This window comes from Bison bison, unplaced genomic scaffold, assembly GCF_000754665.1.
Source record: "Bison bison bison isolate TAMUID 2011002044 unplaced genomic scaffold, Bison_UMD1.0 scf7180017864311, whole genome shotgun sequence".
In the NCBI taxonomy this organism is placed as follows: domain Eukaryota; kingdom Metazoa; phylum Chordata; class Mammalia; order Artiodactyla; family Bovidae; genus Bison; species Bison bison.
Window position 1 is genome coordinate 279631 of NW_011494883.1, and position 24428 is coordinate 304058.

At 36.3% G+C, this 24428-nt stretch overlaps 1 protein-coding gene across 1 annotated transcript in view; it reads left to right on the forward strand.

Moving 5' to 3' along the window:
* ADAMTS19 (ADAM metallopeptidase with thrombospondin type 1 motif, 19) overlaps positions 1–24428 on the forward strand; it is a 275020-nt gene that overhangs the window by 209494 nt on the left and 41098 nt on the right. Inside the window, 2 exon segments of the mRNA XM_010852422.1 lie at positions 13536–13693; positions 17912–18065. Coding sequence (XP_010850724.1) covers positions 13536–13693; positions 17912–18065 — 312 coding nt within the window.

A 24428-nucleotide genomic window follows, 5' to 3' on the forward strand; every position in this document is an offset into this window, starting at 1 on the left:
ACATCGATACATGACCACAGGAAAAACCATAGCCTTGACTAGACGAACCTTTGTTGGCAAAGTAATGTCTCTGCTTTTGAATATGCTATCTAGGTTGGTCTTAACTTTCCTTCCAAGGAGTAAGTGTCTTTTAATTTCATGGCTGCAGTCACCATCTGCAGTGATTTTGGAGCCTAGAAAAATAAAGTCTGACACTGTTTCTACTGTTTCCCCATCTATTTCCCATGAAGTGGTGGGACCAGATGCCATGATCTTCATTTTCTGAATGTTGAGCTTTAAGCCAACTTTTTCACTCTCCACTTTCACCTTCATCAGAGGCTTTTTAGTTCCTCTTCACTTTCTGCCATAAGGGTGGTGTCATCTGCATATCTGAGGTTATTGATATTTCTCCCAGCAATCTTGATTCCAGCTTGTGTTTCTTCCAGTCCAGCGTTTCTCATGATGTACTCTGCATATAATGATTTTGAACATCTTTTCATTTGTTTTCTGGCCATCTATTTGTCTTCTCTGAAGAAATGTCTATTTAGATCTTATGCCCATATTTTGACTGTTTTCTTATATTGAGCAACATGAACTGTTTGCATGATTTGGAAATTAATCCTTTGTAAGTCACACCATTTGCAAATATTTTCTCCCATTCTGTGGGCTGTCTTTTTTTTTATGATTTCCACTTTTTAATTAGGTCTGTTTATTTTTGTTTCTCTTTTCATTAATCTAGGAGGTGGATCCAATAAGATGTTGCTGCAATTGATTTCAAAGAGTGTACTGCATATATTTTCCTCTATGAGTTCTATGGTTTCCAGTCTTACATTTAGATCTTTAATCCATCTTGAGTTTATTTTTGTATCTGATGTTAGAGAATGCCTACTCAGTTACCCATTGTTGTTTAGTACCATATCATTTAGCCTCCATATATTTGTGGGTTTTACACTTTTTTCTTGTAATTTATTCCTTATCTCATAGTGTTGTGGTTGAAATAGATGCTTCAGATGATTTCAGTTTTCTTAAGTTTACCCAGGCTTGCTTTGTAGCCCAACAAGTGGTCAATCCTGGAGAACATTCCATGTGCCTGTGAGAAGAACGTATGCTTTGCTGCTTTTGGATGGACTGCTTTGTATCAATTAAGTCTGTTCAGTCTATTCTGTCATTTAAGGCCTGTGTTTCCTTACTGATTTTCTCTCTTGATGATCCGTCCATTGATATAAATGAGGTGTTAAAGTCCCCCACTATTACTGTGTTACCGTCAATTTCCCCTTTTAGGACTGTTGTTTAGTCGCTCAGTTGTGTCCGACTCTGCAACCCCATGAACTGCAGCACACCAGGCTTCGCTATCTTCACCATCTCCTGGAGCTTGCTCACACTCATGTCCACTGAGTCGGTGATGCCATCCAACCATCTCATCCCCTGTCATCACCTTCTCCTCCTGCCTTCAATCTTTCCCAGCATCAGGTTCTTTTCTAATGAGTCAGCTCTTCATATCAGGTGGCCTGAGTACTGGAGCTTCAGCTTTAGCATCAGTCCTTCCAATGAATATTCAGGATTGATGTCCTTTAGAATTGGCTGGTTTGATCTCCTTGCAGTCCAAGGGACTCTCAAGAGTCTTCTCCAATACCACAGTTCAAAAGCATCAATTCTTCGACACTCAGCATTCTTTATAGTCCCAACTCTCATATATATACATGACTACTGGAAAGACCATAGCTTTGGTTATACGGACCTTTGTTGGCAAAGAAATGTCTCTGCTTTTTAATATGCTGTCTAGGTTTGTCATAGCTTTGACTGTTAATGGTTGCCTTATATATTGAGCTGCTCCTGTGTTGGGTGCATATATATTTACAATAGTTGTATGTTCTTAATCCCTTGATTGTTATCTAGTTTCCTATTTATCTCTTGTAACAGCCTTTATTTTAAAGTCTATTTTCTCTGATATGAGTGTTGCTACTCCAGTTTTCCTTTTTTTCTTTTTTTTTGTCTCTCCTCAACAGAAGGTCAGCAAATGCCCTCTTTTGTTGGATTCTCAGTCTCCACATGATTTCCCAGAGTTCCCATGCTGTGGGGCTCAAGCCTGGGCCCTGCTGTATTCTCTGCTATACTATCTCTCTCAGGAATCACATTTGGCTCCATTCTTTACATTTTTATTTGATGTAAATTATCAAATTTTCATGTACACCTCAGAAATAATGTCTAAATCAAAAACTTTATTTTCATCTGTGCAGAAACCTGTTTTTTAGTTTTCCCAATATAGTAAATGTCAATGTATCAGTGTCCTATGACTGTTGTGACTGTTACCACAAACTTGGTGGTTTAAAATGAAAGGAGTGTAATCTGCCAAAGTTCTGGAGGCCATAATCAGTCTTACTGGACCGAAAATCAAGGTGTCTGCAAAACCATGCTCTCTTTGAAGTGTCTAGGGTGGCATTCATTCCTGATCTCTTCCAGATTCTCTGCTACCTGCATTCTTTTCCTTTGACCATAACACTTCAATATGTACCTCCCTAAAATCAATGCCTTCTCTTCTTTTTCTGCATTCCACTCTTCCTTCCTATTAAAAAGCTACATGTGATTGCATTTTAGGCCCACTATGGTAATATCCAGGAAAATCTCCCCATCTGAAGACCCTTAATTTAATCATATTTGCAGTGTTATTTATTTGCCATATAAGATAGAATTCATATATTCCAGGGATTCCAACATGAATATCTTTATTCCCCTTAAAACCCTTTTATAAAAAAAATACATATAACAAAATTGACATCTTACCTATATTAAGTGTATAGTTTGATGGCATTGAGTACATTCACTATGTTGTACAGCTACCACCATCCATCTCCAGGACTCTTAATCTCGTAAACCTGAAACTCCGTACCCATTAATAGTAACTCCCCATTCTGGTCTCTTCCCATTCCCTGGTAACCTCCATCTTGCTTTTCTATCTCCATGAATTTGACCACTCTACATATCTCATACATATCGAATCACACCATAAATGTCCTTTTATGACTGACATATCCCTTACCATAATTCCCTCAATATTTAGCTATACTGTAGCATAAGTCAACATTCCCATCTTTTTAAAGGCTATTATTCCAATGTGTGTATATATATATATATGTATATATGTGTGTGTATATATATACACATATATATATGTAAAACACCTTTTGCTTATCTACTCATTCATTCATGTATTCTTGGGTTGCTTTCACATTTTTAGCTATTGTGAATAATGTTGCTATGAATATGAATATACGAATGTCTCTTAAAGAGCTGGCTTTTCATTCTCTTGAGTATATACCCAGAAGTAGAATTCTTGGATCATAGACTAATTTTATTTTTAATTTTTTTAGGAACTATGTGACATTTTCCAGAGTTACCACACCATTTTCAATTTCTACCAACAGGTTACAGGGGTTCCAGTTTCTTCATATCTTCACCAACACTTGTTTTCTATTTTGATAGTAGCCATCCTAATAGCTATGAAGTGTTATCTCATTAGGGATTTGACTTGTATTTCTCTAATAATAAGTCATGTTGAATATCTTTTCATGCACTTGTTGGCTTTGTATAACTTCTTTGGAGAAATATCTGTTCAGGTCTTTGCCCATTTTTTATTTAGCCTGTTTGATTTTTTTGTTGTTTTTGATCAATTTTTTTCTATTTATATATATTCTGGATCTGAATCTCTTTATCAGATTGATTTTCAGTTTGTGGGGTTTTACTCTATTAATAGTGTCTTTTCATGTAGTTTTCAATTTTCATGAAGTTTGTCTGTTTTTCTTTTATATTCTGTCCTTTTGGTGCAGTGTCCAAGAAATCATTGTCAAATTCAATGTTGTGGAGCTTTTGCCTTTTATTTTCTTGTAAGACTTTTATAGTTTTAGGTCTGACATTTAGAACTTTGATCCATTTTGAGTTAAATTTTATATGTAGGATTAGAGTCCAGCTTCAGTTTTCTGCATGTGGATACTCAGTTTTCCCAGCACTGCTGGTTGAAAGACTGTCCTTTCTCCACTGAATGATCTTGGCACCATGTAGAAAGCATTTGGCCATATATGTGAAGGTTTAATTCTGGGATCTCTGTTCTATTCCATTGGTTTGTCTGTTTTTATGCCAGTAACACAGGTTTTGATTACTGTAGCTTTCTAGTAAGTTTTGAAATCAGGAAGTGTGAGTCTCCAGCTTTGTTCCTATTTTTCAAGGTTGTTTTGGTTATTCAGGGTCTCCCGAGATTCCCTATAAATTTTACGATAGATTTTTTTAAATTTCTGCACAAAAAGCCTTCAGAACTTTGATAGGGATTGCACTGAATTTGTAAGCCACCTTGGATAATACTGACATCTTAACATTTTTAAGTCTTCTAAGTTATGAATCTGAGATGTGTTTTCATTTATTTATCTTCTTTAATTTCTTTCAGAAATGTTTTGTAGTTTTCATTGTATACATATTCACCTCTTTGGTAAAGTTAATTCCCAAGTATTTAATTCTTTTTGATGCTATGCTACTGTAATGAGAAATCTTTTCTTGACTTCCTTTTGGATTGTTCATTATTAGTGTATGCAAATGCAGCTGCTTTTTGTGTTGACTTTATATCCTGCTCCTTTACTGAATTTATTCATTACTTCTAATGAGTTTTTTTGCAAAATCTTTAGTGGTTTCTACATATATCATCTGCAAACAAAAATAACTTTAATTCCTCCTTTTATGCTTTTTGTGCTCCTGAATTTGGTTCAGAAGCTAGTGTTTTGTTGAGGATTTTTGTGTTATTATTCATGAGGAAAATTGATCTGTAGTTTTCGTAGATGTGTGCTATCAGGAAAATGCACAACAACTGTGGGAAAAATTCTCACTAAAACAGTTTAAAATGTTGAGCAGAGTACAAAATGAGGGGGGGGGAGAAAGGAATACTTTTTAAAGTTACCTCTGACCTGGAAAGAAGTTAGGATCCCTTACCTGCCAGAAACCAAATGAGAACAGGAAGCCAGAGTATAAGGCTGAATGAAGCCCCACTTACGCTTAATCCTGGTGATCAGTTTAGATGTTGAGAGCCAACAGGAACTGGACAGAAGACAAAGCCCAGGATCTTTACAAAGTAGAAACTCAAGACCTCTATGTAAAGGGGGACCCCAAAGAATTTACAAACTCAGTGTGAGCTCAGTGTGAGGAGACACCCTATGTATGTTTCCTTTGTGCCATAAAAGGAGAAAATCAAGAAATGTCTCTGTAGTAACTTTGGCACTGAGTGAAGGTAGAAAAGCTACTTTCCTGAGCATTTGTAAACCAAAGTAAATGTTCCTGTGGATTTCTAGCACCAGTTTACTCTATGAAGTCCAAAATCCTCAAGACATTTCTTTTAATGATGTTACCAAGGTGGCTGGTATGTGCAAATGCAAGTCCTTTTTGAAGATAAGTCACCTTTAAACCAGGCCTCAAAAGAATTCTATAAAGTTCAACAAATACGATTTTAGTTAAAAAAAATGTTTAGGAAACACAGAAGGAAATAGACATTATAAGCAGAACACAGTAAAAAATAAGGGAGAGCACAATCAGACATATATATTTGTATCATATACATAAAACAAAAAAATATTATGGCAATGTTTTTAAATATATAAAGGAGGGATTTAAAAATAAGAATTAACAAAGGTTGGCTAAATTTATATTTAAAGAAGCGAATGTAATTTTTAAACGAAATTTTTAAAACTCAGTAGAAAATAAAATAGGAGACAAACACAAATATTCCTAACCAATAGGTTAGTTATAATGGAAACTGTATGTAGATGTTAGTATTTATTAACTACCTTAAGAAAAATAGCATTTTTAGTAAATTTGGAGAACCGTCTGCCCTTGCTCTTCTATTTTATAGTAAATATTATATTAAAATTGGTATTCTTTTTTCCTTATATATTTGAGCATTGATATTTTCTTTCTGGGAAGGCATAATAATTCCCAAACCTAACTTCTTTTGTGTGTGTGTGTGTTTATAACTATCCAGATATTCTTTTTTTCTTGTGTCACATTTGTTAATTGGTGTCTGAAGAAAACTAATACATTTAACTTATCAAATTTATTGCCTTGAATTTGTTTATATTATATCCTTATTACACTACAGTGTGTGTAAGTATTATAACAATATTTATCCTGTCATTTCCGATATTAATTTGTCTTTTTCTTAATCAGAGTTTTGTCCATTTTTGCTCTTTTGAGATAACCAATTTTTAGTGTTATGAATTGCATCTATTGTTAATCTGCTTTCTATTCAATTGACTTCTGGTCTTATTTTCATCTTGCTTATTTTAGGTTTAAATTGCTGTTGTAAATGCCATTTTAAGGTAGAAACAGGTAATTGATTTTAGTCCTTTCTTCTTTGCTAATATGACAGTTTTTCTGTCTAGGCACTGCTATAGCTGCATTCCACAATTTTTATAGGTCCTACTTTTGGTTTAAAATAAATTACCATTGTGATTTCTCCTTTGACACGTGGGTAATTTGTAAATATATTGTTTATTTCCAAATATTTGTACATTTTCTAATAGGTATTTTGTTATTGATTCCAGTTAAATCTGTGTCTAAAGAGAATTTACAGTTGATCCTTGAACAACATGGGGGCTGAGGGTGCCTCCCCTTCACAAAGCCAAAAATCCAAGTATAATTTATAGTCAGACCTCCATATAGACTTTTCCTCCATATATTCCATTTCTCTCTATCTGGGTTCAATTCAACATTTGTGAATTCAACCAACAGAGGAGGCAGAGATGGCGATCACGTGGTAGTGAAGTATTTAGCCTTGAAAAAAATCCACATACAAGTGGCCCACGCAGCTCACATGCCTGTTTTCCAAGGGTCAGTTGTTCTGGGTATGATTTCAACTGAGGCTTGTTTCATGGCCTAAGGCCTATATTGGTCAATGTTTCATTTATATTTGAAAAAAATCATATTCTGCAGTTGTTGATTCTTCTCTAATATCATTTGGCTCCATTTGTTCTATTTTTGTCTCAGGTGTTCTATGTTCTTATTGATTTTCTACTTTTATCAACTAAAGAAAAAGAACTATTGAACTCTCTGATTAAGTTGAGGATTTTTCTGTATCTCCTTTCACTTATGTCAGTTTTTGCTTCATGCATTTTGATGTTCTGTGATACACTTAGGATTATATAATTGCCTTCATAAGTTATAGATGTCATTTAATATTTTACATTTAGAGTAATTTATATTTAAATGACATTTAAAAAATTCTCTTTTGATCTCAGAATATTCCTTGCCCTGAAGTCCATGCTATCTAGTATTAATATAGATGATACATCTGTTTTTTTAGTATTGAGTGCTTCTTTCCATCCTTTTAGGTTTAAGCTCCCTATCTTTTATTTTTAAAGTGTTAGTCACTCAGTCATGTCCAACTCTTTGTGACCCCATGGACTGTAGACCACCAGGCTCCTCTATCCATGGAATTCTCCAGGCATGAATACTGGAGTGGGTTGCCATTCCCTTCTCCAGGGGATCTTCCCCACCCAGGGATTGAACACAGGACTCCTGCATTGCAGGCAGATTCTTCACTATCTGAGCCACCAGAGTAGTTCCACCTACCAAAAAAGTACATTCTTGCAAATTGAATAGCCAGTCGTTTTTTTCTCTGTGGCCTGAAAATCTCTCTCCTTTAACTAATATTCAGAATACATTTAAATGTAATTATGGATGAATTGAATTTTTCTGTGTATTCCATTCCTTTTTATTTCTTTTTTCTGTTTATCTGACTTCTTGTTGGAATATTTTTCAGTATTCCATTAGTCTCCTTCATTTGCTTATTAGCTGCATATAGCTCATGTTTTATATTTTCATTTGTTGCTTTAGGATTTACTATATGTATTTTTAACTTATTATTGTCTCCCTTCAGATTATAATGTGTCACTTTACATATAATACAAGTTCCTTAAAGCACTGTACTTCTCTTTCCTTGCTTCCTTCCCCTTCTTTGTTCTATTATACATTTTATTTCTACATTTTATATAATCAATTTATTTCTATATTTGCTTTTAGCACCAAAATACAGTCTAACCATTTATGTTTCAAATAGTCAATTATATGAAAAATAATTAGTGAAAAAATTATTTTCATATTTTTGTACATTTGTCAACACCACATTCTTCATACTTTCACTTAGAAACCTGTTTCAATCTGAACCATGTTCTTTCAGCCTGAAGAACATCCTTTAATACCTATTGTCAAGCAAGTCTGCTGGCAGCAATATTTCTCAGGTTTTGTTTTTCTGACAGTTTACTTTGCCTTCATATCTGAAATACATTTTCACTGTGTTCACTATTTTGTGTTGTTGTTTTTTTTTTTCCCCCCCACTTTAAAGATTATGTTTCCTTGCATTAGTTCCAATGGTGTATCCAGGGGATTCTTATATCTTTCCCCTCCTATACTGTTTTCCTGTTTCCTTTCTGGCCACTGTTAAGATTGTTCTCCCTATCATTGGGTTCCCGCAGTTTGAATACGTTGTGCCTTGGTATGACTTTCTTTATGCTTATCCTATTTCAGTTCCAGTGTACTTTTCAGATCTGTAGGCCAATGGTTTATATAAAATTTGGAAAAATTTTGAGCATTATGTCTTCAAATAAATTTTTGTGCCTATCCTCTCTTTTCAGGGAACCTTAATTCTAGGACTCATCCAACTTCATTTCTAATTTGCCAGTTGTCCTAGGTTCTCCTCTGAAGAGTTTATATGTTCAGGAAGATCTTTCACTCTGATAGCAAAAGATGCATGTTTTCCAGCCCTACACAAGCTCCAGGAGGTGTGCAGTTTACAAGTCCTAGGTAGTCAGTCTTTTCTCAACCTTGAGGAATCTCCCTCCACTTATTTGCAGCTTAGTATTTAGTTTCAGGCTCAAAGGGACACCTTTGCAGATTTTTTTTTTTTTGCTTTTGTAATAATGGTATTTTATGTTTTGGTTGTTTTTTCTAATTACCGCATCTTAGGGGGGGAAATGCATTTTGTTTGTTAATGGCTCTATTTGTTTTCTTGAAAAATACTAGAACTTTTAGAAAAAATGCATGTTCTTCTTACTTAAGAGTGTAGTCAGTAATAATCAGCAGTTAACATGGACAGAGGAGCCTGGCAGGCTACACTCCTTGGGGTCGCAAGAGTCAGACACGACTTAGCGACTAAACCACCAATCAGCAGTTAAAGGATGTAACATTTAGGATTTATAGAAACACAAGATTTAGAAAGAATAGTGCAAGTAAATTGAGATCATTCTCCTTTAAACTACAATGACAGTTTCTGCCACAAAGATTTTTGGTAGATGAAGGACGAAACAAATGAAAGGCTTATTTTAGAGTGGCTCTAAAAAGTTCTGTTGTAGAACTTTAAGTTGCCAGTACTTGGTATAATACAAAGCTTCTTGATGTTAATAGCGTTTTAAGAGTTAGAAGGTAGTCAAAATTCTGTAATAGGAAACAAAAAGAAAATTTTGAAATAGCAGACACTTGACACAAACCACAAGATCCCCCACTTCCCATATTCCGTATGTTCTCTCAAAACTCTACCAGGTACCCATTTACTCCCATTTCTTTCCATCGTGCCATTACGTAAACATTTGAGGTTAAGAAAAGCTCCAAAGGAAACAAAAGTGGAAAAGACTTTTAAGAGCTCTAAAACAGTAATATGAACTGGTAAATGAAAGGGCTGATGGTTAAGTGCAACCAATAAGAGTATAGAAGACTGTGACAGGTTAAATATGGATAAAGGTCTCTACAGCAAGCGTAAATAAATGAGGTGCTCTAGGCTATGTCCCTCCCTCACACCATGTCAGTGTATGAAATAGTTTGAAGCTCATCTTTGTACCACTCCCTCTTCTTCAGTACTCCATAATACAGATTCCAGCTGCCTTAGTCAGTTGTACTCCTTTCTTTGTGTCCTCATCTTGCTGAAGCCCTTGTTATCTGTGCTCTGCTGGAGTTACCTCTCTATGTCCAACTCTTTGCGACCCCACGGACTGCAGCATGCCAGGCTTCCCTGTCCATCACCAACTCCTGGAGCTTGCTCAAACACATGTCCATCGAGTCAGTGATGCCACCCAACCATCTCATCCTCTGTCATCCCCTTCTCCTCCTGCCTTCAATCTTTCCCAGCGTCAGGATCTTTACCAATGAGTCAGTTCTTCGCATCAGATGGCCAAAGTATTGGAACTTCAGCTTCAGCATCAGTCCTTCCAATGAATATTCAGGACTGATTTTCTTTAGAGTCTGGTAAATATCGTCAGGCAGAAGTCCAGTAATTTTAGAGGTTGCCTTTGGTCTCCTCCTCTTAGGGAATCTGTTCTCTGTTGTCCATTGAAACAATCGTTTCATATATTGTCTGCTTTTCTGGTTGTTTACAATGGGAGAGATAATGAAGCACCAGTTATTTAGATTTGGCCAGATATAGATTTTCTAAAAAACACATTTTTAAAGCTAATGAATTGAAAAGCCAAGAAACACTACTCACCCAGAATATTGAATCCGCCTATGGGGTTGCTCTTAATGTCATAAGTTGTGTGGATTTTCAAGTACATCGTGTGGCATTTCGGGAAAGAGGGGATGCTGCATTCCAGAAGACCAGTTGAGTCTCAATATGATGCTTTAGTCACCACAAAAAGTTTTTAAGGCATTTTTATTAGAGATTTTCAGGATATATTTTATAATAGTGCCTTGAATGTATATTGAAAGACAGGAAAAAGAATGAAGTTATACTGGCCGTTAGTACAAATTTGGGCTGAAAAGACTCTCAGAATATTTAATAGACCTTAGAGAAATACAAGGAAATAGTTTAACTTTTAGGCAAAATCATTAATTTTTAATCAGTCTAGCATTATCAGAAGTATGTCTATTTGTAGCTGGTAAAAGCTATTTGCAAGGTGTTGAGAGTTTTCTGGCAGCATATTTCCTTTTCACATTTAAAATTCAAGGTAAAATTAATACTTAGTTTTCATACATCTAACAGTATGTATGCTTAATATTTCATCAAAAATATTACCCCTTATATGTAGTATGTAGGAAAAGTATTATTTGCTAGAAATTGAGGTAAAATTTTAATACTTTTATTAATACAGTGTTCATAATAATGGAAATATAAACACCAGAAAATCTCTTAGTTGACCAGAAAAAAACAGATAATGTATGATTTATTTAATTATTTTAAATTTGAAAGGCAGATAAATAATAAGCAAATGAGAAACATCTTTAACCTCAATAGCAAAAAAAGAGATTTTTTTTTTTAAGAAAGAAATCTAGATTGTTCAAAATTCAACTCCTGATATTTCTCCTCAATCATTTATTTTTCTAGTCTCTCCTATCTATGTGCTATTATAACCACTGTTTCTCATACTAGAAATCTGTCATCAGCCCTGACACTTCCTTTCACCCAGGGCAACCAAATCATCAGCCTATTTTATCCATTTCATCTTGAATTCCTCTTCATACTTCTACTGTCTTAAGTCAAGCCACTATTACTTTCCAATGGGATACTATGTTAGTGTGGTATCCTGTCTTCTCTATACAAATGTGTCCTATGCAAGTCCATTTTCTGCACAATATTGTTCAAAACCTTATAGCTTTATATTTTTTTCCTTAGGAAAAAGCTTCTAAAAATTAACACGTCTGTAAAGTCTGGTTGTCCCCAACTCTCCAGTCTCATCAGCTCATGATCCACATTAGGACACGTGGCATCTGCACATTGTCACCTGTTTCACACCACACTATGCTGGTGACCTTTGCACCTGCAGTTCCCTCAGTTTTGAACGCTCTTTCTGTGCTTCTCTTTTCCCCTGGCTAGTGTTGTCCATAAATGGCATCCTTCAGACAAGCCTTTCCTGACTCCTCCCTCACAAGATTCAGTGTAATTATAATTAATTATTAATAGTTACTTATGCCTTGATTTGGAGAAGGCAATGGCACCCCACTCCAGTACTCTTGCCTGGAAAATCCCATGGACAGAGGAGCCTGGTAGGCTGCAGTCAATGGGGCTGCGAAGAGCAGGACACGACTGAGCGACTTCACTTTCACTTTTCACTTTCATGCATTGGAGAAGGAAATGGCAACCCACTCCAGTGTTCTTGCCTGGAGAATCCCAGGGACGGGGGAGCCTGGTGGGCTGCCGTCTATGGGGTCACACAGAGTCGGACACGACTGAAGTGACTTAGCAGCAGCAGCAGCATGCCTTGATTAATCTCTGGTTTGCCAGTTAGTTGATTAGTTCTATGAAGCCAGAGAACATATTTCTATTGTTCGTATGGGGATTCCCAGAATTTTGAATATTCCCTGCTGTATAGCTGATACTTTATAAGCAATTATTTAGTCATTATTAAATATTATATAAAGGTGCTTTCAAGGAGGTGTTCAGAAATGGACACTTTCATAACTTATGTAAATTTTATGAAAATCAATTTGAAATTGTTTTTTCAAATCTTTAAATGTTCAGTTTTTTTACTCTGAAATTCCAAAGCTGGGAATCTATGCAAGGGAAATATTCAGATATACAAATAATTAGTGTATAGTGTATTTATCTGAGTGTTATTCACAATATTAAAAAAGTTGAAAAATCCTCAAGTGTTCAATAAATAGAGATTAGTGCAAATAATATTTGAAAAGATTTACCAGCTTAATTTGTCAGAACATTGTCATAGAATTATGACATAAAAGCTTTCAGTGAATCTTCATGTAAATGTTTTTGAAAGATATTCAATTATATGAGAGTGCCTGAAAGCTTAAATAAAACATAAAATCATTTGTAAAAAAAATAGAAGGAATCCTTAATTTTAAATGGTTATCATAGCATCTCATTTCCATGTTATGGATCTTATTTAAGTTGCAGCACAAATCAAGTCAAAACAGAGAAAGAGAAAAATTATAGGTAAACAAAATTATTCTGTACAATTCGCATAAATGATGGCTGTTTATGGGTCAGAACTAGCATTTATATCTATTCTTGTACACAGTAAATCACAAACTAGGAATGTTAAAAGGTCCTGAGTTCTGTTTTTAAAACCAACACATTATATTTGAATTGTTTTGTGTTGAACATAACTCTCATTTTGAGCTGTTAGTTAACGTGCTATTTAATGATCTTTCTGTCATCACACCCTTTTCTTGGGTAGCATGGGAGTTACAGAGCATGTATAAGATGTAGTACTAGCCCTCACGTTGTACATAGATTCATTGCATAGACAACACAGACACCTCTAACCTTAATATGTTAAAGAATAAATGACTACGGGACAAAATAAGGTTATAGACATAAGTGTTCAATGGAAGTTTTGAGGAGACAAAGATGAATGTGACTGCATGGTAGTGGGCAGCTTTAGGAGAGAAGGAGAATTTCCTGTGGCATTTGCTGTGATTATAGATTTTCCCAAAGTGGAGATGCCTCATATTTTACATCAGGGAGTATTGACCATTTAGTTTAGAAATGCACAAAATGCTTTTAACAAAATCATGCAAAAGGGACAGTGATTGATCATGCTGACTTGCTAATCTCATAATATTTTATAACCTCTTTATAGCTCTCCGAGACACTGGAAAACAGTCTATTAACAGTGACTGGAAGATTGAACACTCTGGAGCATTCAACATAGCAGGAACTACTGTCCATTATGTAAGACGAGGCCTCTGGGAGAAGATCTCCGCCAAAGGTCCTACTACAACGCCTTTACACCTCCTGGTATGAGGGATGAATCCATAACACTGCATAATCAGCTTCCTATGACAAAGGACATTCCCACTATGCTTTCTCTTTCTTCCAAATTTGGATTGTCAAGTAGATATTTAAAGTTACTTAAGAGGTGGGATTTTAGGGGGATTTTTATGTGTGTTTGAAATCAAGATGGCTAAAAGTGGAAATGTTTTAATTTAAAAGAAAATTTTACATTTTAAAAAGGGACATGATGTTTTAGAGAATTCTCAGCCCACAGTAGAGGTAAACTAGCAGGCAATAAGTTTCCTCCTTCCCTAAAAGTATATGTTTACTGATCAGAGTAGATGCCTGTAAAGATCAGAGTGCTTCCCAGGTGCTGTTAGTGGTAAAGAACCCGCCTGCGCATGCGGGCGATATAAGAGACAGGTTCGATCCCTGGGTCAGGAAGATCCCCTGAAGGAGAACATGGCAATCCACTCCAGTTTTCTGGCCTGGAGAATTCCACGGACAGAGGCGTCTGGCCAGCTACAGTCCATAGGGTTGCAAAGAGTCGGACACGACTGACGCAACTTAGCATCCATGCTTGCATGGCAAGCTGTCGCATTTCATACATCTGTGAAATGGGTACCACCTGAATCTATATAAAATGCCCTTGAGAAAAATGATATTGGTCCCTGGGGAAAACACTTGATAAATATTTAACAAGGCTTCCAATTACCTGTTGTGTTCTTACTAGGTTAAGTGATTCCTGTAAAAAATTATGATAACTTGAATGTTTGGGATAATAAGTTTCTTTACCACGTAGCAGAAGACTAGGTCTGAGTTTGGAGCAAACCAATCAGGACACTGGGGCTCTGCACCCATGGGCTGGCAGGTTCGCTTGCCCTTTTTGTCCTTGATCATGGCATTCAGTGCTGATGACTCAGGAGCCAGAGGACTGACTACACAGCTAGTGTGCTTTTCATGCTGGTGGCAAAGTCTGAGATTCACACACTTCAACATCTGAGTCCACACATAAAAACGACTGTAAAACACAGTCAACTGACTGTTTATTTGGAGTGTGATGTGCCACACTGTTTAATATCTCCAAACAGTTTAAGTGGAATTTGTCCTCAACTGGAGACATCTGTGTTGCCAGTCTAGGTGCCAGAGGTTCAAATCTCATTGGCCCATTTGCTTTTCCCGAGTTGAATGTGCCTGCAGATCACCTGAGGTTCTTGGTCTTGTTCTTGTTAATGTCATTGGTCTGCCACTACTACTGGTTCACTGACCACATTTCAAGTAAGACTGTTTCGTAGAACTGCAGTCAATAGGCTTTACCAAGAATGCATGAAGGGAGGGATGCATAAAGGGAGCGAGGTGAGTTCCATGAGGCCTTCTGTTCAAAATCTTAATAATAGTAATAATATATACCATTCATCAAGCACTGAGAGCAGACCCTGTCCAGAAGTGCTTTACATTCATTATGGCATTTAATCTTCAAAATAACACCGTGTGATATGTATTATTATTATTCCATTTTACAGATTTAGAAAACACTAAATATTTAAAGGATTAAGTACTGTGCTCAGTATCTCCTAATAAGTGACTTTGTTGTTGTGATTCAGTCACGTCCAGCTCTGTGACCCCATGGATTGCAGCACTCCAGGCTTCCCTGCTTTGAATAAACTAGATGGTAATCCATCTTCTGTGCTGCCTTTCCTGATACAAAGATCAAACCTAAGTTCTTTATACCCGAGAGCTTTGGATCGTAATTACGCATACACTTCAAATAATGTTTTGTTCATCTCCCCACAGTTACTTTGGATCCTGTAATTTGAATTGGAAACTCCACTCTGTGCCCTCTGCCATCTGGAGAGAGGGGGGAAAATGACTAAACAAACATCATGTGACCAATATCTGGCTCTTTCCATGATTGGGTCACTTAGAATAACAATATTATCAACAACAAACATATGTTTAATGATTTGGTTGCTGAAAATGCCATCATGTTGCCTCCCTTACATAAGTGTCACCTACATATTTTTATGGAACAAGACTGAGGCTCTTTTAGTGAGCCTCTAATTCAAAATTTAAAACAGTGTATGTGAGACCTTACTGTTGGGCAGAGGGAGTTTCCTTGCTGCAGAATCCTTAATCTGACTGGTAATTACCAAGGTTTTTCCTGGAAGCATGAAACATAATTAAAGTCAGTGAACTATGTCTAAAAGAAGGCATCTATGTGACCTGGATTTATTCAGTAATCCAAAGGAAACTGCACTTCTAAAGATATTTTTCTTTAATGACTATTACAGATTGAAAGCCGGTACTGAACTCTGAAAGGCAATACCTTCTGTGCCATGCTTCAGTATGAGCCCCTCAGCTGTAACTTTCCTTCTTGCAAAGAATGCTGCCAAATTCAGATGGTTTAAGAAAGAGCTAATGATTTTGTAACTAATGTCTTTATGTTAATGGAATTAGATGTTCAAGGACAATCAAATGTCCTATTAATGAAAAGGTAGTTTTTTAAGAAAAACAGACATGTTTTCATGTAATTAAATAAGTTGACAGATAACTTATTTATATGTTCATTTCATCAATTTAAAAATCATGTAATTGTCTGGTCTGGTTGATAAACAAGGTGACTTCATCTCTCTCCCCTTATTTTTTTAGCTTATTGAGCTGAAAAGTCACCAGCAACATGAAATGAGATATTTAAAGTCAAACACTGTCATGTGCTTACAATCAGTATCCAGCATGTTATGTATATGTGACTTTTAAAAGTATTATTTTTATTGTTGATAGTTGATTCATAATGCCATCAAACTAATTCCTCAATCCACATATTAAAATGTGTCATAGTATTTCTGTTAATATATTGAGGCAAAATCTTAAGGAAAAAAAGTAAAAAAAAATTAGCCTTGGACTCCTTTTTTTCCCCATTAAATGTTAGCTCTATAACCTATCATTGCAACTACCTTGATATAGATTAAATATCAAAATTCTCTAATATTTGAATAAAATTTAAAATTTAAATATATATATTTTTATATATCACATCATGTTATATAGATTGCTTCCCTTGGGGCTCAGCTGATAAAGAATCCACCTGCAATGCGGGAGCCCTGGGTTTGATCCCTGGGTTGGAAAGATCCCCCTGGAGAAGGGAAAGGTTATCCAATCCAGTATTCTGGGCTGGAGAATTCCATGGACTATATAGTCCATGGGGTCTCAAGAGTCAGACACAACTGAGCCACTTTCACTTTTCCATAAATCCTCAGATCCATAGATGTCATATATCCCATGGGCTTGTTTGACATATTTGATGGAAATGAATTTATAAAGAAACATATATTCTCATTCATTCTTTTATTTTAAATGAGTATATTTCATGTATTTTTTTTTTTAATTTAAAATATGTATGGTTGCACCATACATGATGATACACTTCTAAGCTTGAAATTGTGTACTATGGGATAACATCACAGACATGGTTACTGCTTATGATTTAGTCCAGTGTAACCCGCAGTTCAACCATTCTCATATGTCCTTTATGATTTATACTGTTTACATACGTGTGCTGTTTACATACATGTACATAACTGTACCATTATTACTTGGCATTTAAAAGTTTTTTTTAACATAAATTTCTTTTCAAAGGAAATGATCTTTACTGTAAATGAAAAGTTAGTAACCTTGCCAAAATTAAAGCTTAACTATAAGCATACATGGAATAATATTCTTGTTCTCCAATTGGCTTAGAAGGTCTCTTCCCCTTATGGAGTGAAATGACTCCCAAAGTCTTCTGTCCTCTTCCTCTGTTGACACAGGGACTTATCATTCATATTTTTCTAATATGAGTGAAAAGGCTTCATTTGATACTAGATCGTGGGTTATATTTTGATGTTATATAGGACACATGTCCCTGTCCCCCCCTACTAAAGTCATCTCATACATGTACCATGCTTTGGAAGACTGTGTAGCCTATTAACTTGGGAGAAAATAATATGGTATCTCTGACCTCATTCAAATGGGCTATTTTTTCATACCACCGTTAGCTCAGAGGTAAGTGTATAATTCCAGTGTTTACAGAAGTAGGACGGTTTCCGCATTTAAGTGATAAGGTCACAGATCTACTATGCATGAAAGGAACATGCACACCATACCAAAAGCATTTTAAGGTGTCCATATCCGTAATTTTATGTTTCACATTGAATATGCTCTGATTTGACCCGTCTGCTTTGAACCCTTCTATATATATTATAGGTGCTGCTGTTTCAAGACCAGAATTATGGTCTCCACTATGAATACACCATCCCATCAGACCCTCCTCCAGAGAATCAGAGCTCCAAAGCACCTGAACCCCTTTTCATGTGGACACACACAGGCTGGGAAGACTGCGATGCCACATGTGGAGGAGGTGAAGGACTTTTCATTATTTATCTTTCCAAAATAGCTGTTTTCCAATTTAACTGTTGACAGTTAAGACAGATCCATAACCCCTTATCTAAAATTTCAAACTCCATGAAGGATTGGAAATTGAAAGTCTTTTGAAACATGTTTCATGTCTAAATGCCTGAACTATTTTGCAACAAAATCTGGCATGAATTAAAGAAAGGCTGTTTACAGTTGTTGCATATCTCACTCAATATGATTACTCACTGCATTGCTTTTCATCAGTACTAAGACTTATGGGGGGTGCCCTGTACATCATGCAGGTTGTTATATGATATTCATACACTTTTATTTGTACTTGGGACACTATGTCCTTAAGAGTTCAGACAGATGAGAAGAAACCAACAAAACATTAAAATAAGTATCCAAAAGACTAAGTGGAGTGGATTCAAGAGAAAATAGCATGTGATGAATTGAAGAAAGGATTCATGGTAACAGGAAATGTTGTTGAAAGAATAAAGCAGAGAAATGTGGCATTAGCTGGAGAGGAATATGCGTCAAAGAGTTTATTGTTTTTTTAATGAGGAGAATTATACATGATTGCTTGCCAGTGTATGTTTTCTAGAACAGAACAGAACAGAAAACTAGTGAGGCAAAGGAGAGAGCAAAACATTTCTGGAGTGATGTCTTAAGTTGGCAAGGTGGATGGAATAGAATAGGGCTTCAGAAAGAAGTATAGATAGCCTAGTAATAGGAGAAAAGACAGTATTTTGAACAAAATCAGTTGTTGGAAACTTACAGTGGTACTCCTTTTGGTTGCATCTATTTTTATCAAGATAGTCCATTTTTCTGGGACTAAAGGTGGAAAAGGAGATGTTGGAATTTTGAAAAGAGAGGAAATGTGAAGTGGCCACTTAAGAGAAAAAGAAAATGAATGAAATGGTACTTGTTTTGACCATATGGTAGCACTGATGGTCCATCTGAAGTTGATGTTCATGAATCCAGCTCGACACTTATGTCGGAGTGGTACATTACCCTCCAGGTATGTATAGCATGGAGATGTACTTGTGGTGTAAGTTTCGGAATTGCCATGTGAGTATAATAAAAGGAGAATTCGTTTGACCTGAGGTTGTATGTAAGGAGCTGAAAATGATTGACCATGGAATTTAGTTGTATATGGAGAAAAGCAAAGATATGAAGGACTTGGAAGACAGTCAAATGGTGGTAGAACTGATGAATTTTAGGGCCTGGTGGGGTTAAAGAACTTTTAGACTCAGAAGATTTTTAGACTTAAGAAGAGGGCTGGAAATACAGGAGATGGTGACAGAAAATAGAGCTGAGAGTATAGAGGGGATATAGTTATTAGTAATAACAAGACCAGGAGAGTTAGTGGCTTCAGTGAAGTGAAAGGACACATCTTTGGGATGAGAAGAGAGCCTGGAACTGAATCCTCGGTGTTGAAGAATCATTCAAATGGCTACAGTAATTACAAAAAGAATTGTGTTATTGGATAGCCAACAAGGGCCTATTGTATAGTACATGGAGCTCTGCTCAACATTAGTGGGAGGAGTGGATGAGAGCGGTGTTGGGGAGAATGGATACATGAATATGTATGGCTGAGTCTCTTCGCAGTTCACCTGAGACTATGACAACATTGTTAATTGGCTATCCCCCAGTACAAAAGTAAAAGTTCAAAAAATTTAAAAAACAAACCAAACAAAAATGTATAGGGAGCAGTATTGGAAAATAGAACAATAATCCAGGAGCGTAAACTCTTAGAGAGAAAAGAGAGATTGATCCAGGGGTTGGTGTTTGGCTGCATCAAGAAGGGGATGGCACCGCATGGTCTGCCCCAAAGCTGTAGGTTTAGGAAGAAAGGGGAATGGTCTGCCTCTAGATGCAAAAGTATGGAGTGTAAGCAAGAAAATGGCCACCCCACTGGCGACCATGGAGAAAGCAAGAAATGGTTTCTTCAGGAGACAGGAGAAAAAGGTGCCGGGAACATCCAGAGTTTCAGAGACAGGGGAGTAGCTGCTTTTGCTAGAGCACTTGGAGCTCTGGAACTCTCCCCTGGAACTCTGAAACTCCAGGAACACACGGCCCCAGAGTAAAGGCAATGTGGTAGGCCAGGAAGGGGAAGATTATAGAGTAATTATAACAAAAGAATTTCTAGTCACAATTTAAAAGCTTGTAGCAGTCATCCTCGGAGAAGACGATGGCACCCCACTCCAGTACTCTTGCCTGGAAAATCCCATGGATGGAGGAGCCTGGTGGGCTGCAGTCCACAGGGTCGCGAAGAGTCGGACACGACTGAGCGACTTCACTTTCACTTTTCACTTTCATGCATTGGAGAAGGAAGTGGGAACCCACTCCAGTACTCTTGCCTGGAGAATCCCAGGGACGGGGGGGGCCTGGTGGGCTGCCGTCTGTGGGGTTGTACAGAGTCGGACACAACTGAAGCGACTTAGCAGCAGCAGCAGCAGCAGTCATCCTTGGCGCAATGAAATTTCCATTGGCCGTAGTTCTTCAGGGCCCCATTATCACCATGTAACTTCGATCCTGTCTCCTCTGGTCCTCTCCTGCGGATGTTCCCATGTACACCCAAATTCCTGTGCCTCCACTTCACCCATTTCTTACTGATGCCAGGGCCCATAGCACTTAAGGGGCTCTACTTCACATCCCCTCTCCATAAAAAAGCAAAACACAGATAGAAACAAACATTTAAAGTGAAAATCCACAGAGTTCTTTCTTCCTTAGTATAACTCAGACAAGAATGACCAGCCACCATCCCATGGTGAGTCATGAGGAAACTGAGCAATGAAAATGTTGCTGGTTCCTATTACTGCACCGAAAGGCAGTTGTTAAAATCTGTTTACATTTGAGACTCTAGACAGGAAAATGTTTGCCCAGTGAATTTTATTATCCTCATTTTTTTTTTCATTCTGCTGTAATTGTGGTCTAGTAAAAGCTTCAGAAGTAAACATATAGAACTTGTCAGTCTTCAGTTTAAACAAGAAAATTTGGGGGTTAAATTTTTTTTTCCAAAATCATACAGCCTAGAATATGTTTTGTCACTTGCTAGGCCTTAAGAAATAGAAGTTCAGTATAAGTTACTTTAGGTTCAAAGTCAGAAGGACTTTTAGATATTCTTAAGCATGACTGTATAATTATTAATGTGAGAAAATCGAAGTGCATAGAGATTAAGTGCCTTTGCAAGGTCACATGTCCAGTGGGAGTGGAGCCAAGATTAGAGTCCAGGACTCCTGAGTTCAGATCTTCTTTCCTCTTTGTCATCCACTTCCTTCAGGAGCAGCTCAGGGATTTAGTGATTTCATCCCACAAAACATAGCATGTCCCTTAAAAAGATTACATAGGTTTTCTTTGGATTCAAAGAGACGTTTTATTTAATCTGTTAAATAAAAATTTAGCTATGTCCTTACTTTTATTTCAAACAGCTTATTTTATAAAAGTCCTAATTATAAGCAACTTCTATATGACTTGCACTTGAACAGACCTTCTCTCTCAGATCTGTTCCATTGTGTTTAGTCAACAGTTTTCAATTATCTCTGACTATGTTAATAGAATGTATATTCATTTCAGTGCCAAAATGTTTCTGGGCATTTGGATATTATTTTCCTTTGCAGTTCATAAATAAAGTGGATGGACAGGGTTTCAAGAATCGCATCATTTCTGACTCTGTTTTGTCGATTTTATAGCCAGAAAGAGCTTTGTAACCTTTCAGCATATTCATGAATTAAATGAGAGTAAGTTCAAAGCACAGAACATTGGAAACAGATTCAGGCAAAATTTATCTTCAGCAGCAAAGAAGAATAATAAGACTATTCTACTTCATAGGAATATTAAGCAAAAACAAGCAAATAAATTATCACAGGGCAGTATACAATTTCAGTGTTTGACATAGGTGTTTTTTTTTTTTAAACACAATTTTAAGGAACTACACTCCAGCAATAAGTGGGAACAAGAAATGTTTTTTTAAAATGCCTAGTTTCCAGTAGCTAAATTTTTATTATCATGATCTTTTATATCAATATCTCTAAGTTTTAAAATAACCCGTTAGAGTTCCTTTATTATGTGTGTCTATTAATTTATTGATACAAGTTATTATAAGAAAAGTCTGAGATAAAAAATTTTCTTCTTTTAGAAGAAATATTACTTTAGAATATCCAGTAATGCTGGTGATATTAAGTAAATTTTTCCAGAAGTTTTTAACATGTACACTTTTCATCACAATCTTAGAAATCATACTCCTAGAAAACTTCAAATAGATGTATCACTTTGTACTTCAGCCCTGATCATTGATATTGGTCCTTTTATTTTCAAACATCTTAAAACATATTTGTGAAGTAAATATTTTCTTTGCATTGGTGTTCTAAAATATCTAAAAAATCTTTGAAGGAATATTTTAAATTTATTTTGGCACCTCAGAAGTACAGGTCAGTGGATAAAGGATTTTTTTTTTAAATAAAAGGTTGTTTGAAATGATCTTGATCTTCAGAGGCAGTAGCGATCTATAATTCCATAATAGCTGAAGGTTTTTTTGTGAAATCCACATTCTGCATACTACATACAGTAACTGCATTACTCTAAGTCTCATTTTTAATCTAGTAGGTGAATTAATGACATAAAACCTAGAATGAAGGCCCTCAAATTGAATAACCTGTTTTGAAATAAATGAAGAGTTAAATATGCTTTTAGAAAATCTGAACACTTTGAAGGGGAAAAAACAAGTCAACATTCCACATTCTTCACATTAATCCAAATCCTGCTAACTTAGGACTTTTATGCTCTTAGCCTTGCATTGTGATATCCTCTAGACACGGCTCTCCTTGGCCATGGTCAGTCCCTGGATGCACCCAAGCCTTTGGGTCCAAACTGAGGAAATCTCTCAGTATACAAATGCCTGTATCTTATTAAGGGTGCTGGATTTTTTCTGCTTTTCCCTTTCACAGGCACTTTGCTTGTACCAATGTAAATGTTATTAGCCAAAGAAAATGCACCAAAATATATGTTTGCTCTTCTCTGCATTATTTGGATTCAATAATATTTCATGTCATTTCATGTCCTAGTTTCTTTAAATAAATTAATAGGAACAGTTGTATTCATGTAAACTCTTTATAACGTTGAATTGTAACACCAAAATGATAATCCATTTGTTTGATTTGCTGTATATAATTATTCCCCATAATTGGTCATTGAGTTTGCAAATGATTTTTTTACCATTTTAGGAAACACGATGTTGAGATGACTCTCTTACTGTGGCAACTGCTTTGGGCTTGAATTACATGTTTCTATTTCATTTAGTGATCCCTTTACCAATACTGACTGTACTTGTACTTTTGCTGGATGATTCAGAGATGAGTACTTTTTGTTTTTAGAGAATTTACTGTCCTCCCTGGTAGGGGTTAGATAATAATACAAGCACCATACAGAGTATGTACGGAGAGCTGTAGAAAGCCTTCCAGGGATATGCATAAGTGCAAAGGCCCTGAGGTTAGCGAGAATGTTTATTAGTCAGGGGCAAAATATGAGAATCAAGCCGTGGGAAATTATTTGACAAAAAAAAGTAGAAGCCAGTTTGTGAAGATGTTAGGCACTCAAAATGTAAAGACTAATGAAGTACACACCAGATATGAAGTTGTTTGATATTCTTTTTTTTTTTCCTGTAATATTTTATTTTTTTTAATTTTATTTTTAAACTTTACATAATTGTATTAGTTTTGCCAAATATCAAAATGAATCCATCACAGGTATACATGTGCTCCCCATCCTGTACCCTCCTCCCTCCTCCCTCCCCATACCATCCCTCTGGGTCGTCCCAGTGCCACTAGCCCCATGCATCAAGTATCGTGTATCAAACCTGGAATGGCATCTCGTTTCATACATGATATTTTACATGTTTCAATGCCATTCTCCCAAATCTTCCCACCCTCACCCTTTCCCACAGAGTCCATAAGACTGTTCCATACATCAGTGTCTCTTTTGCTGTCTCATACAGAGGGTTATTGTTATCATCTTTCTAAATTCCATATATATGCGTTAGTATACTGTATTGGTGTTTTTCCTTCTGGCTTACTTCACTCTGTATAATAGGCTCCAGTTTCATCCACCTCATTAGAACTGATTCAAATGAATTCTTTTTAATGGCTGAATAATACTCCATTGTGTATATGTACCACAGCTTTCTTATCCATTCATCTGCTGATGGACATCTAGGTTGCTTCCATGTCCTGGCTATTATAAACAGTGCTGCGATGAACATTGGGGTACACGTGTCTCTTTCCCTTCTGGTTTCCTCAGTGTGTATGCCCAGCAGTGGGATTGCTGGATCATAAGGCAGTTCTATTTCCAGTTTTTTAAGGAATCTCCA